This window comes from Corticium candelabrum, chromosome 20 (assembly GCF_963422355.1).
Source record: "Corticium candelabrum chromosome 20, ooCorCand1.1, whole genome shotgun sequence".
Lineage (NCBI taxonomy): Eukaryota > Metazoa > Porifera > Homoscleromorpha > Homosclerophorida > Plakinidae > Corticium > Corticium candelabrum.
In genome coordinates, this window is record NC_085104.1 from 3,252,274 (window position 1) to 3,266,933 (window position 14,660).

General features: G+C 40.7%; 2 protein-coding genes across 2 annotated transcripts; one reads left to right on the forward strand and one right to left on the reverse strand.

Annotated features, from left to right (window-relative positions):
- Positions 1–238: 238 nt before the first annotated feature.
- On the reverse strand, positions 239–2,721 carry LOC134195408 (DNA-directed RNA polymerase III subunit RPC10-like). The gene is made up of 3 exons (XM_062664432.1): positions 2,590–2,721; positions 2,438–2,525; positions 239–511 (listed from the first exon to the last, which is right to left on the reverse strand). The coding sequence occupies exons 1-3, from the start codon at positions 2,698–2,700 to the stop codon at positions 384–386; spliced, it is 327 nt and encodes a 108-aa protein (XP_062520416.1). The 5' UTR covers positions 2,701–2,721; the 3' UTR covers positions 239–383.
- LOC134195407 (glutaminase kidney isoform, mitochondrial-like) lies at positions 2,511–12,094 on the forward strand. The gene is given in 20 exon segments (XM_062664431.1): positions 2,511–2,670; positions 2,727–2,901; positions 2,962–3,061; positions 7,089–7,204; positions 7,276–7,405; positions 7,469–7,548; positions 7,611–7,707; positions 7,780–7,846; positions 8,167–8,225; positions 8,299–8,331; positions 8,577–8,635; positions 8,702–8,768; positions 8,824–8,877; positions 8,942–8,960; positions 8,963–9,117; positions 9,179–9,310; positions 11,258–11,356; positions 11,416–11,477; positions 11,531–11,671; positions 11,731–12,094. Coding segments are annotated over 19 exon segments (1,653 nt in total). The 5' UTR covers positions 2,511–2,670; positions 2,727–2,827; the 3' UTR covers positions 11,840–12,094.
- The last annotated feature ends 2,566 nt before the right edge of the window (positions 12,095–14,660 follow it).

Below are 14,660 nucleotides of genomic sequence, written 5' to 3' on the forward strand. Positions count from 1 at the left end.
AGACTCTTTCCCGCCACGTCATGCTTCCTGCACACTTGGAGCTAGGAAGAGCTTCACATGTGGAACTGGTTTCTCATGTAGAGTCTCACCTGGGAGTATGACGTGGTGGGAAAGAGTCTGGCTACACAAGACTAATGACAGACCTGTTGCTGGTACGGTACTATAGTATACTGGTAGTACAAGTGTGTGGATTTACTGACTGTGCTACATATAAACGTTCCATAGTAATTTCCTTTGTGTAGGTAGAAAATGACATAATAATTCAATTAATTCAATCATACTAGAACCCAGACTCAGCGTTTGCATTTATGGCATAAATACATTAAACATGACCGCAGTAGGCAGCCACCACTACAATATCAAAATGTATGTGACCATACTATCTATTCTTTCCATCTATGTCCACACTGATCACTGCAGCATTTGTAGAATGTCGTCATCGGTTCATCTGCTGAACGAGTCTGAACTTGCATGAAATATGCTCTCGGATGCTGGCATTTAGGACACGGCTCTGAAACATCACACAAGCACAAATCATGAATGCGAAAGGCAGTGTGTACATTATCATCTCTAGACTCAACCCAGAAAAGAACCTAAATTGTTACATGAAGTTGGGAATATTTAGGAATGATTATGAGTTGCTTGTTCATTGTGTATGATAAGGAAATGACTGTCAGCTGTCTGCTCTCTTGTGCATCATAACTGTCAAGTCTTCTGGAACATGCAGAGACTTCTGAGATTTGGAGTCAAGTTCTGCATTCCTGCAAAGCCCTGTAGATCTCCTGAAAATGTCGACTTCCAGGGTTGACACAATTCAAGTCCTGGCCTACTGTAAACATAAGTCAATTTGGATACCCAGTAATGCGAGATTTCACTTGCTAGTCATGGGAGGCAAGTATTTTTGTTGGGCGTCTGGATTCGTTGGACTGGACTACTGCACTGGACAACTGGACTTCTGGACTGGACAACTGGACTCCAATCCGCACCCTAGATGTTTTGCCAAGTTGTTGTTGCCATGTCCGCTGTGTAGAATCTACATATGACTGTACATCAGAGTTCTAGCCAGGATTTTTGGAAGGCATATAAAGGTATGGGCATGGCACATGGGTCTGATATGTGGGTGTGGTGTGTCTGAGCAAATTTCTGAAATAAAATGTACCCCTGGTTTTTGGGGAGGGGTTTAGGATACCTACTGTACTGTACCACACTCTGCATGTACTACGAACCTGTCTTAATACTATTACTATTACTGTGCAATCAAATCCCATTACAATACTATAGGTATGCAATTAGAGACTCAAGATTGACAAGTCTCCACATTCTCCCTCATTATGACTCTGTTGATAAACGTTTCAAGTAGCTATAAGTGCTAGTCCCTACCCTTTGTCATAACGTCTGGAGAAGGAGTGCATGTGTGCATGTGTGTGCCACTTACAGTACATGCATAGCCAGTATATTGGAGTCGTAGTGGTCAGCTCTGAACCCGTAGAGCGTATGTTGAAAGGCATAGTGACCCCCAGCATGCCTGGCTAGAACCCTGTACAGGATGTACTGTAATACATAAAATAAATAAAATACGCACACGGCATGCGGATTTACCTGAGTAACTGCACAAGCACAGTAGCATGCGAGTGCCGATTTCGCCTACTACTAAGTGCAAGAAACAATGCTCGGTTAACGGCTGCAAGAGCAGCACGCCATGCACATAGAAGCCTACCTCTACTTCTGCCCGGCCCATGTTTAGAGAAAGTTTCAGTTGAGATCCTTCGATTGCGACAGCACGATATTCATCGTCTGACTCAACCAAGATTGCATCGATTTCGTCTTACCAAGCTGTACAGCCTAAAAGAACGGTTACGCATGTTGTTAGCCACATGCGAGATGTTACTTCTGTAGCCGTGCTTCTGACTTTCTGTGCATTCACATTAGCTATTGGAATGTAATATACTTGGGATCTATGTTAGCAAGTAGGGCACTACGCCTGAACGCACCAGACCTGCAAGAGTCTATCTTCCATTGGCGGTCATGAAATCAATGCGTGGTGTATGACATAGATTAGGTAGTGTGTCCATTGATTCTTCACAGCGGACATCGTAGAAAATGACAGCCAAGGTATTGGAGTCCAGTAGTCCAGTCCAGGTCCCAAACATTGTACAGTACAGTCTTGAGCACATGCGTGATATACACCATGTCTTGCTAATATTGCAATTATTTTTTCAATTAGTTAAAAAGGGAGCAATTGGAAGTCAGAGTGGAATAAAAGTCTTTGGGCCTCCTAGGATTCCTACCATGATGGGCTGTCCCACCACGTGGTTCTTGGGGGTGGACAGGTATGCTTATGTCATCAGGATAATAAATTTCTAGATAAATTAGTCTGCCAATTAAATTAATAGATAATATATTTTAATAATAAATTAACTCATTAATATAAACTGACCAATTGTAGAGTCGACGTTCTCCCACGCCGCTTTTCCTCCTAATACATCATCTACTTCTTTCAGTTTAGGATAAGTTCTTCGAGCGACCTGTCATCAATTCAGCACTTATTAGCACACACACGACTGTAAGCACGACGCTGAGAGGCCTCACTCTGTCTTTGATATCGTAAATATACGGGCAGGTATTGCAGGCAAACCGAAAAGACGTTGGACCTTCTTCAATAACCAAAATGTTGGCACATGTTGGACAAAACAGGAGCATATTTTTTATCTAACATCCCGGATTAGTGTTATGTCATTTAGTCTATCTATCCTGGATATTAAGACCTTATCCGGGATGTGGATCTCGACTGCAGGTATGTGATTCCGACCGGTGTTGGTCATTACTGATGGCGCTAGGTCGTCATTTTGGACGTTTGAACTTGGCATCCGTCGTTTTCCAGTCTGTTAGAAGACCAACCAGGTAGTCTTCCCGTTTTTGTATCATCAAATATGTGTGTCTTTATATCAACGCTGTTTCCAGGCAGTTTGTGGCTTCCGTACACGAACAGACTCATGAAAACCGAATCCATCAGTTGTACAGTCGACACGATGGCTCCGTGTCTGTATCAGCTATTATTAAGGTGAAAACAGGGCTGAGGATGAAGCCGAGAGACGTAGACAGACTGATAGTCGAGTTCAATGTCAACGTTCTCACTTTGAGTAACGGAAGTTACTGTAAATTATGTTTGCTATATTGCTGTGTAGTCAAACGAGTAGAGTTGTTTTGAAATACTTATATAATGGATTAATTATTAATTTCTACTTTAATTAATATACAACTTTATAAATTAATTAATTAATTAAAGTAAAATTAAAATCAATTTATGAAGTTGTAACTTGTAGAAACTAAAATCAATTAATTAATGGACAACTTTATATTGACTTGGATAACACATAGACATAGAACCGTGTGTGCCAATGTGGTCGTGTCCTCCAATAACTTTCCTGCCCTATCGCATTACTAAAAACTGAATGCATGTTTCATATTCTTATCAAAACACACTTCAGAGCCACTGTGACACAGGAAGTCTTAGTACAGTGTGCGAAATAGTCTTTGACTGACCACCGGACATCATATCCTGTCAATTTAAATCTGCCGGACATTAGAAACGTCTGGTCGGACATTCCAATCCTGGCAACTACTACTTATCACTTACAATTTATCATATATATATATATATATATATATATATATATATATATATATATATATATATATACCGTATCACCGCACATAAAAGCGCATGCGCTACTATGTGAATTCATCTCAGGGTGCGCTTATATCTCGGGGTAGTAGCGCATGCGCCAATACCTCGAGGTAAGGTGCCATCTTTGCGCAATTGCTGTCGGGTTGCAATCTGCTTGCATGACATCCAGAAGAAAGTCGTACACATTAGATTTTAAGCGTCGCGTTGTGTCGAGCCTTACTCTAAATGAGGGAAACGTATCAGCCACAGCGAAAATGCATGGAATTCACCGTAAGCTTGTTCAGAGTTGGCGAAAACAGCACGCTGAACTCGAGAAACTCGCCACTGGGAGAGATACCACAGGAAGGAAGCGTCGGCGTCTTCTGCGAACACCTAAAGACGGGTCTTCGGCGACGTTTCCGGAAATGGAAGTGCGGCTGCTTGAGTGGATTCGCTCATGTAGGGAAGACGATCACGTACTTCTTGACGGCGCATCGGTGAAAAAACAAGCTCTTAAGCTGTATGAAGACATCTATTTAGAAGAGCCAGGAGACACATTCCATGCTTCAAACGGATGGCTACACCGATTTATGAAGCGTCATCGCCTTTCCACACGAACAGTAACAACGGAGGGGCAAAAAATTCCGGCAGATGCCGCTGACAAAGCAAGAGAGTTTATTGAATGCTCAAAATGGTTGTTCACATATAAGCGCATGCGCCTATATCGGAATGAACGCGTTAATTTTTGGTGAAAGCCGGTTTTCACGTATAAGCACATGCGCTTTTATGTGCGGTAATACGGTATATATATATTCCTCATCAATACATTTTCTCTATTCTACTATAGTTTCCCAACCCCAATCCCAACACAACTATCTCAAATTAACCCAAAAATATCTTTCCTACTCTCAAATGCTAGTCTCTCTAAGACCATCGTAGAATAATAAAGCCAAAGTTGGATGGACAACTGTTGATGGAGGTGTGAGGTGGCTTGGCTAACGGTCAGTTGGTTATGCAGTGCTGATCTCCATACAATTGATTTCGAAACGTCGCGGCTGTGAGACAACCAAAGACCAAAAGTTTCAACCACAAAGGTTATGTACATTCTTGCTGGGTCCAATGGATACCTGCTTGGGAGTAAAACTTTGCACCACCTCCTCGAGGAGTGTAGCAATGACACGTTCAAGCAAACGTGTACACACACTGATCCCACCACATCTTTTTCCAACATCTGAGTCCACCACATTGGATATACAAGCACAAGGAACAAAGTGGTCTGGGTGGAGGCATATGTTTCCCCATTCAGGTCTATAGTTGATGGTTACTGTCGTGGATTAATTCATGACAATTATCATGGGTTGCCGTAGTAATTCGAGGTTGGTACACGTGTCTATGTCCATGTACCAACACGTGTTCGTGTTGCCAAACCAAATCTCTTGGAATACACTGCACAAGCAGGTTGATATAGGGCATTTGTCACGGCAGCTAGCTCAAGGATGCCTGGCCAAGTGCCCGGTTTCATGGCTCTAGATGACACTTTGATGTTGCATGCCTTTGATAAAAGAGTCTTAGGCATGCAATTAGTACAACCCACCTGACAAATTACTAAAAGAGTCTGACTAAAAGGTGGCCATTGTTTGTGATAGCAATGAAGAGAGAGACAGACTTTCATCGCTTCCTTGACTCTGCCCTGCATGGCTACAAACCATCTGCATAAATTTCTGCATGCCCGCAGCCAGCCCCTCCTCTTTTTGACTTCCGTTGGTGTGTCCTACCCAATGAGTTTCAAACGTCATCTTTGTCCACATATGCGCCATACCTCTACACGTGGAAACTGCAATTGTTTCAAGAACATGCACTATGCTACGCTGGTGGAAGTTTTTTAGTTCAAGGACTCCGTGCTATTCTATCAACCTTATCATCTTCAGGTTCTTATAGCCCCTACTGAAAACATTACACGCAAGTATCTCTGAGTTTCCTGTCCTGCCTCATTTATGGTGTACGGCCCGTGGCTGCCCGCTGCGTATTTGTTGCGCATCTCGGAGCCCCAGCGTGTGTACATAAGCGCCCACATCCGGGATTTGACAAAATAAACGTTCAGCTACACAGTACAGTACACATACGACGTGTGGCTGTTTGCATTTGTTTTGTGCACAAACTGCGGAAACTACGTTTGTTGACATGACACTGGGATGTGCGATTATGTGGGTTGCTCCTACGGAATTCCACACCTGCCGCTACGCCACCGTTTTGTCTGGCGAAATCACGAATGGCCAGACAAATGCTTTGTTCAGTTGGTAAATGTTCGATGTCCGGCCGTTATTTCACACACTGTAGTAGGTCAGACCAATTTTATTCTTGATACTGGGATTTGCTGGTCCAGTTTTGAGCTTGTGTGAGAAAAATAAAAAATAATGTGTGCATAAACAATGCTATTGTGCTTGCTGTAGAATGTCTTGTTAGTTACTAAATCTAAATCCTACGGCTATGTATCATGTCTTCACAAGTGCTAACAGTGCACGTGGTCCAGTGAGTGTTTTGCGTTTCGCTTGGTATCAGTGCCTTTATTATTTGTTTTAGTGTTCATTCTGTTATCTCTCATATTTGTATGCAGTGCAATGAAAACTGCACCTGCTCAAATGTCACACGATCATTACTTTTCTATTTCAACCGTCCGGTCCAGGTTTCATGTTCAAATATCCAAGCATCAAAAAATGAATTATCGTATAAGATGAAATATTGGCATGGAATATTGGTGGATTGGCGGATTTTTAGTGAGCACCAGTATAAAATCCACCATTAATTTGGCCACCTGGATATGTTCACGTCATCAAGCATGTGGATCAAGCATCATGCATGGTGATGTGGCGGTACATCACACGGATGATGTCACAAGATGATGATCTCTGCTTGCTGTCTGTTGTGCCTACTCTGTCAAACAATGAGGTTAATTAAACTTCAGAATGAGGTCATGCAGCTATCAATAAGTAGGTGAAGTCATACGAGTTAAATTCTGTAATCGCAAACTTCTCTATGAAGTAGCCACTTAATTAGTGGGTGGGGAATATTATACATATATCAATTATCCAACAATGATGTTCACCCGCCAAAATAAAATCTGCCAATATGTGTTTACTCAAGTTTTAGCAAATTACCAAAATATTTCTGCCAATGTTCATCTTATACTATATACATGTCTTTATATTTGCCAATACAATTATTGCCAGAACGATTGATTTGAGTATCATACCTATAATAATATTTAACTTAATTGTTTTTATCTTAATTGTCAAACTGAGACTAATTAATTGATTTAAATTGGAAGGGAATTACATAGTGCAGAGAATCCATTTCTTGTCGTTTTCTACGCCCCGGATACTAGAATTCGATCGAGAATAACGTGATTTGTTTGTGTTATCAGGATCTCGAGGGTATGGGCATAAGACGAACAGATCCGCGTCTACAAGAGAGCATGTCGCAATTGTTTGAGGCTCAAGATCAGAACAACGGAATAATGAGTGAACAGGATTTTAAGAGGCACAGCAGAACACAAAAATTTTAAGTACATTTTTCGTTTCTCACGTGCATCTTTGTTTTATTACATTTAGTGCTCTTGCACCGAATCTCTCACTTATATCGCGAGCACTGCAGGCTCACTTAGTAATTCCCAACTTCTCAAAGTTCAGCCAAAAAGTGAAGGACCTGTATAGTAAAGTTAACGACAATCGTCATGGCAATGTAAGTCAAACAATTATTTATAATTAAATTATATTATCAGATGCTGTGAGTGTACACATGCAGATTGCTGTGTACATTCCCGAGCTTGCAAAGGTTGATCCTGATCTGTGGGGTGTTTCTGTCTGCACTATAGATGGCCAGATGTATGAAATCAGTATGAAGCTTGTGTTGTACTTGATTACTTTTGCGTATACCCTGTATTTAGGCTTGATCTTGGTAGTTCGAGTACGAAGTTCAGTATTCAGTCGGCTGGAAAGTGTTTGAACTATGCTATTGCGTTGGATCAATTGTCAGCCGATGTGGTGAGCTAGCGAGCTACATGAATTATATATTTATTTATTGCTAATATTTAATTAATATTTTATGTTTTGAAGGTGCACAGGTATATTGGTCAGGAGCAGAGTGGCAAGCAATTTAATTCTATTTCTTTGAATGCTGAAGGTAAGTCAGTGCTATGTTGCAGCTATTAGAAAGGTTTAAGATAGTGAGATCTGCAACTAATTGATGTGTACATATATGTAGTTCAAGATGTAAGCGAATTATTAGTGTAAATAGTATTAATTATGGTTTCGTTGCTTGACTTGATCTGGTACAGTATTTGTCTGGTACAGTCACATGCTTTGTGCTGATGTTTGTTTGTGTGTGTGTGTGTGTGTGTGTGTGTGCGTGCGTGCGCGTGTGTGTGTGTGTGTGCATTTTCTTTACATGTTGACATGTATACTTGTACATCTATTATGTGTGTATCATCGTTTGTATTTTAGGCAAGCCACATAATCCGATGATTAATTCGGGTGCTATCTTACTTTGCTCATTACTAGAAGTAAGGTCCAACATTGAATATTATAACACCATACTGCAGAATGCTTGAATGTGTTTCTTTTCTGTTATTGTAGCGTGGCAAATCAGTATCGGATAAAATCAGTTTTGTGAGTATTCTACTGTATGTGTACATTGTGTGTGTGTGTGTGTGTGTGTGTGTGTGTGTGTGTGTGTGTGTGTATGTGTGTGCGTGTGCACGCGCTGTCTGTTGCTTGTGAACAACTTGAATGTTTTAGAGTGGAAACATCTGAGATCTTTCGGTTGTTATATATTATGTATATGATTTGATTAGTTGCATTGTTATTGTTATGAGTTTGCTTTTCAGTTTGAAAATAAATTTAATCGACTGTAGATTCTTAAAATGTACGAGCAACTTTGTGGTGGCCAGCCTATTGGCATGAGTGCTTCGACGTTAGTCTCTCAACCGGCCATTCGTATCAGTATTTTTATTGATATTGTTTGTATATTAATTAACAGCTACCTTTCAGAGAAAGAGACTGCTTACCAGAATTTGGCAATAGCTTACCTTCTAAAGGAACGACAGGTTTTCATAGATTATCACATTATACATTGATGGTGTTCAGTGACAAAGTGTGCAGGCATTTCCACCCGACAGTGCTTCCATGTCAGAAGTACTTGATTTCTACTTCCATGTGTGTATCGTTCAGTGGTATAGTACATGCCTAAATAGTTGTAAATAGGCATGTGTTGCTGTAGCTCTGTGCGATTGAGATTTCGACCATACTGGAGCTGTTATGGCTGCCACTTTAGCAAACGGTGGTGTCTGTCCGATTACTGGAGTTCAAGTTGTCAGTCGTGAGGCGGTGAAGAATTCTCTTTCACTGATGCTGTCATGTGGTTTATATGACTATTCAGGTCAATGGTCATTCTCAGTGAGTCGGTTGATTGGTAGGCATTGTTGAGATTTTGTGTTATAATAATTGTTGTTTTGAGGTCGGATTGCCAGCGAAGTCTGGCGTGTCGGGATGCATTTTGGTTGTTGTACCAAATGTGATGGGCATTTGCTTGTTTAGCCCACGTCTTGACCCTCACGGCAATAGTGTGAGAGGAGTTCATTTTTCGAAGGTAAGGAGTAAGTGTACACACACACACACACACACACACACACACACACACACACACACACACACACACACACACACATGCACAAATAGACAAATGTCAAGCCCTCCACGTCATTCGACATCGACCTTAAGGTCAGTTGCAAAAATAGCTCTCCCTGCCTCTAGAGACAGGGCCTCCATGCGCTACTTAGCAGCGCTTCAATCCATCTGGAGCTTGGCCAGAGTCATCCAGGTGCATGACTATGGCGTAGCTCTGGGACTGGACACCAAGGCCCACAAGTACCCATCTGCATGATGTTACTTGCATGATGCCAAGCGAGCGGTCATGTCCACACACACACACACACACACACACACACACACACACACACACACACACACACACACACACACACACACACACACACACACACACACACACACACAGACACACGCAGAAAAACACACACACACACACACCTGGAAAGCTTTGGCACTGTAAACAACCACCACCAGCCTTTACAGTCACAAACATTAGAAAGTTAATTTTCAATAAAAGTGGATTTCTTTGGACCGTATCAATCCATCTATTGTGCCATCCTGAGGTTGTTGAAGCTTGCTTGCTTCTCAGCTGCAACTTTTGTGTGTGACAGTTTGACGTTTGCTTCACGTGGCCAAGCCAAAGTAAAAGTAGTCCAGCTCTGATATTGAATTTGATGATTAATAGTATTTTTATTAGCTTCCTTTAAGTTTGTACAATTTCTAGTTTTATTCATTCTTGTTACTCCTAAGATAGATGTTATTCACCTTATGAATCGTATTCGGCTGTTCAATATCCTTTTGGGTGGCACCCTAATTTCACAATCGTACAGTAACATTGGCATAGCAAGTGATCTGAAGACTCTCAATTTAGTTAATGTTTTGTTGAACCTTGTGTTGGTAAAGACTCTTTGTATTTAGTTAATGTTTTGTTGAACCTTGTGTTGGTAAAGACTCTTTGTTTTTGGGATCCAAAATTCTGTTAGCTATCTGGATACAAGCCATGAACGATTGTTCAATGTTATGGAGCATCATCAGACCTACAACTCTTGGAGATCCACTAGAAGGTTCAGAGAGTACAGTTTGTAACCAGACTGGTCGTCTAGTTCTATACAACCAGAACCAGGTGAATGAGTTTCAGTGATAGTCCATAAGGAATTCTAGCTGCTGCTAATTTTTTTTGCTAAACGGTTGAGTCTAGTTACTCGTAGTGTCTTACCATTTCGTAGTTCTATTGCCAGTTCTTTATTTCTCTTCCAAATGTTGAATGTAAAATGAGAACGATTGCGACAAAAGTGAGAAACAGAGTCTTTACTTGTAGTATGAGTCTTTGACAACGATATCTGAAGTACTATGATGTTGTCTCAAATGGTTTTTTATGCTGTTCAAGTTGATTGATGACAAGTTACATTTACAAGCATCTACTGGGAATTGGGTAGACCGACCATTGATTGGTACTATAATTACAATTTTTGACTACACACTTGCAAATCTGTCACGACAGGTTGGAAGATTCATGACAGACCTTACTTGCTCACACAGTTTCTCGATCTTCCCGTTGCATCTAGATCTTCGGAGCCCAGTCCTGTTGCTGGTGTTACTGACTCTTTTCGAACTGTTGTCTCTATTTTCATGCACATGCAAGGAATTGCTGTGCTTTCTACAATAATTAGAGATAAAGCTTTTAGAAGACTAGCTTGTTGGGCTATTTTATCATATCCTCACACCACACTCAGCTTGCAGCTAGCATGTATTCCTTCTCCTGGCAAGGGAATTATCGCAACACAAGGTTTTATTGGGTATTGTAGTATCTACTCTTTTGGAGGGTTCAGGGAGAGGAATTCTATTTGTGTGTGTGTCATTAGTTAGTCAAATGCATGAAATATGGAGACCATAACTAATGCATATGGATCTAACAGAACATCTTTAGGAATTGGTGCGTCAATACAGACTGCATCATTATGATCTGACCGAGTCGCAGTTACTTTCCGGTAGGAATATCCTAACAAGAAACGGTCGAGAAATCGAGGTCAATAGCAACTTCACTAAACTCATTGATATTTCTCCACACAACACGTTGTAATATAGATTAGGCAAGTTGCCGAGATTCTCGACAGTGCTGCACATGGTGATGTCACCTTATTGCAAGGGTTGGTTCCTTATATGTCATTCGAGCCTATTTGACTAAAACATTGTTTTGCAGCTACTTTCTTCAAGGGTTTGATTTGAACGATTGTGACTATGATCAGCGAACACCCCTGCATCTGGCAGCTGCAGAAGGTCAACCAAGGGTTGTTAAGTTTCTCCTTGAAACAGCAAGAGTCACACACAGTCCGATTGATCGGTGACTGATCTACATGTCAGCAATTTGTTAGAAATCCTTTAAGTTGTTTGTTTATTTAGATTTGGGTTGACCCCGTTGGATGAAGCTTTGAGAGGTGGTCACCACGATGTTGCTGCTGTATTGAAATCAGCTGGTGCTATGTGCAAGAACGGATCCGTTATATGTTAGGTGAACACATGCTATTCAGAAAGGAATATTTAGTCAAAAGTGACTGCTGTTGACACAATAGATTAACTTTTTGATATTTATTGCAAAATGGTGTATGTTGATTATCACAATTTCACTATTAAAATGACTGCTACTACAATAGGCAATACTATCAATATGTGCATTGACTTGATGATGATGATGGACTGATAATGATTGCTGAAGTGCTGAATGGAGAGCTATTACTTGTTCACATTAATCACAGTTAGATAACATCATTGTAGACTTTGACTGAAGTTAGCATTTAGGTTGGGAACGTGGTTCTGTACTGTCGATATCCAAACCATGATTAGCCTAACTGACTGAGAGCAATGCTCTAACACCATTTGGTGTGAATAGGCTTGTATGGGCAAGTTAAGTGTTTGGATTAAATAAATTGGACAATGATTCAAATGGCTTAGTGTAACCAGTCATGGAATATTTGTTGGACATTTGTTAGTTACATTCTTGTTGTTTTACGCACCTGTTTTATGTAATAGTTATAGCATGGTTGTAAGCCTGATATGAGGGTCAATAACATATGAATGATCCCATTACAAACCATGCCCTAATTGCTTTAGAATATGTCACGTGACGGATAGATGTAGTGTGATTGGTGATATTAATCTTGTGGCAATTTTGAGTCTGTGCTTGGCTGTGGTTCTTGGTCTTCAAGAGCAGCTATAGACTATAGTCCATTCCAGAATTAGAGGCAGTCAAGGATTTCCTTGGTTAGTAGGTATGTGTATGCTCATGAAATAGACACCTACTGGTTCCACCTATGGTATTTGCAAGGTATCAGCATCAACATCCACCTGCAGTGATATTATTTAGCCTACATGGCTGCTGTGACCTACTATGGGTGGTTCTAGGCTGACACCAGAGCAATACAGGAAGTTAATGTGGGATAATATGCACATGAGCAAGTGAACAGTTTTGCAAAACTTGTTAGCTAGTCGTGTCACTGTCTGTAGTTGATTCCTTGTTCTATATTCACTTTCAATGAAAAAATACAGTGATCTCAGTATAAACAGAATGTGGAAAAATGTAGTTAGTAGTAGTTGGTACCTCGTTCTGTAAAATATTGGTCAGAAACATGCCTATGACACACACATTATTCATACATGGCAGACCACCATGTTTTAATATAGGTCTTTATCACAACTGACAACAGGTCTATCATGTATAGAAGACCTCATATTGACCAATCACCGCGCCTAAAGGTCACGTGACATATTAGCTTAGGAATGGCATCCAGGTTTAGAGGTGTGTGGCGTGGAACCTGGATGCTATTATTGGATGTCCTCATTTTCTTCCACTTGTACCTCGTTTTCACAATGACCTAGGCTGCGCTTTACGCTGCATTCTGATGGGGGGCTATACATGTATATAATATTATGTATTTTAATAATTTAAATTTAATACGTGGTCTAACACATAAGGGTACAGTACACTTGACCTAATATCTAAAAGCTGACACAGGTGGACGACATTTAGTGGAAAGTCTAATTTGTATAGATGCTATTTAAACAGGTGTGGTTTGGTGGGTAGAACTATATAGACACCGGATATCTACCTAGACAATAATATTAGTGAATCGCTCAAAGCCATGCATGGGTCTTGTACAAAAACTAGTTCGGGTTGGCACTCTCTTGGCCTTAAATGGTATTGTAGGAAACTTCTCCTGTGTGGTCTCATGCAGATACTTTCACGGCAGATGAAATTCTCTAGAGGACCTGCTGTGTTCTGCACTCCTCTGATATTGTTTTATCCATTTTTCGTACAACACTGCAATTTACGCCATACCCACTAAATGTGGTATATTATAGATGTCAGTATATTATAGATGTAATTAAATGACAATTAAAGAGTTGGAACATGGTGAAATAAGGGGTGCTCATTTTGGCACCATAGCGCCAAAATTGGCGCCAGAAATCATCTTTCAGAGCCAGGCAAAGGCAGATTTGGCGCCAGAGGCTTAGGTGGGAAGTCCACCAGTGCTACAACAAGGGTTTTAATACTAAAAAATTTAGTTGCGTAGCCAGGCAGGGTATGTGAGTGCAAGCCACAGGCACTCTTTAGTTACGTCACGTTTGTAACAGGTGTGAGTGTGTAGCAGGTGTTTGTGTGAACTTTGAATCACGTGAAGAATGATCTGAGTACAGCTCTAACAGAGAAAACGTTGAATGCCTGCATGGCAGTCTCCTTAACTTGAAAAACCCTCTGAGAGTTTCCATAACTAAATAAGTCATTAACATATATAGTACACACACTACAGACTTTGAGACAGTGATTTACCGCTCATTTCGAATTATGACTATTATTTATCACTCTAGAGAATGAATGATATAAGACTGTGTCACAGTGCATGTAAGTGCGAATTGTGTACGTTTGTGTTTATCTGGACCGAGATTGATTCTAAGCCATAATGTGCGCTCAGTATTGGTTCTAGGCCTAAGTTAAACTCACGTGCCCTGGCGGGGCGGGGCTTTCTTGCGCCAAACACACCTCTTGGCGACGTTATCTGGTGCCAGACTTTTCAAGATTGAACACCCCTGATTAAACTAAATACGAATTGGACAAATTTGGATACATTCTCAGGGCGATCCAGAAATTTTTGAAAGAGGGGGTTGACCTGGTAACAGTTATTTATAACATTACTAATTTTCTCTTTTCTAATGAAATTATATGAAATTATTGAACCACGCCTAAAGGAAAAGAGGAGGTTGCAACCCCCTGATCTCCTCTCTGGATCCGGCCCTGCATTCTTGATGTAACATAAAGGACAGACAACGACTTAGAT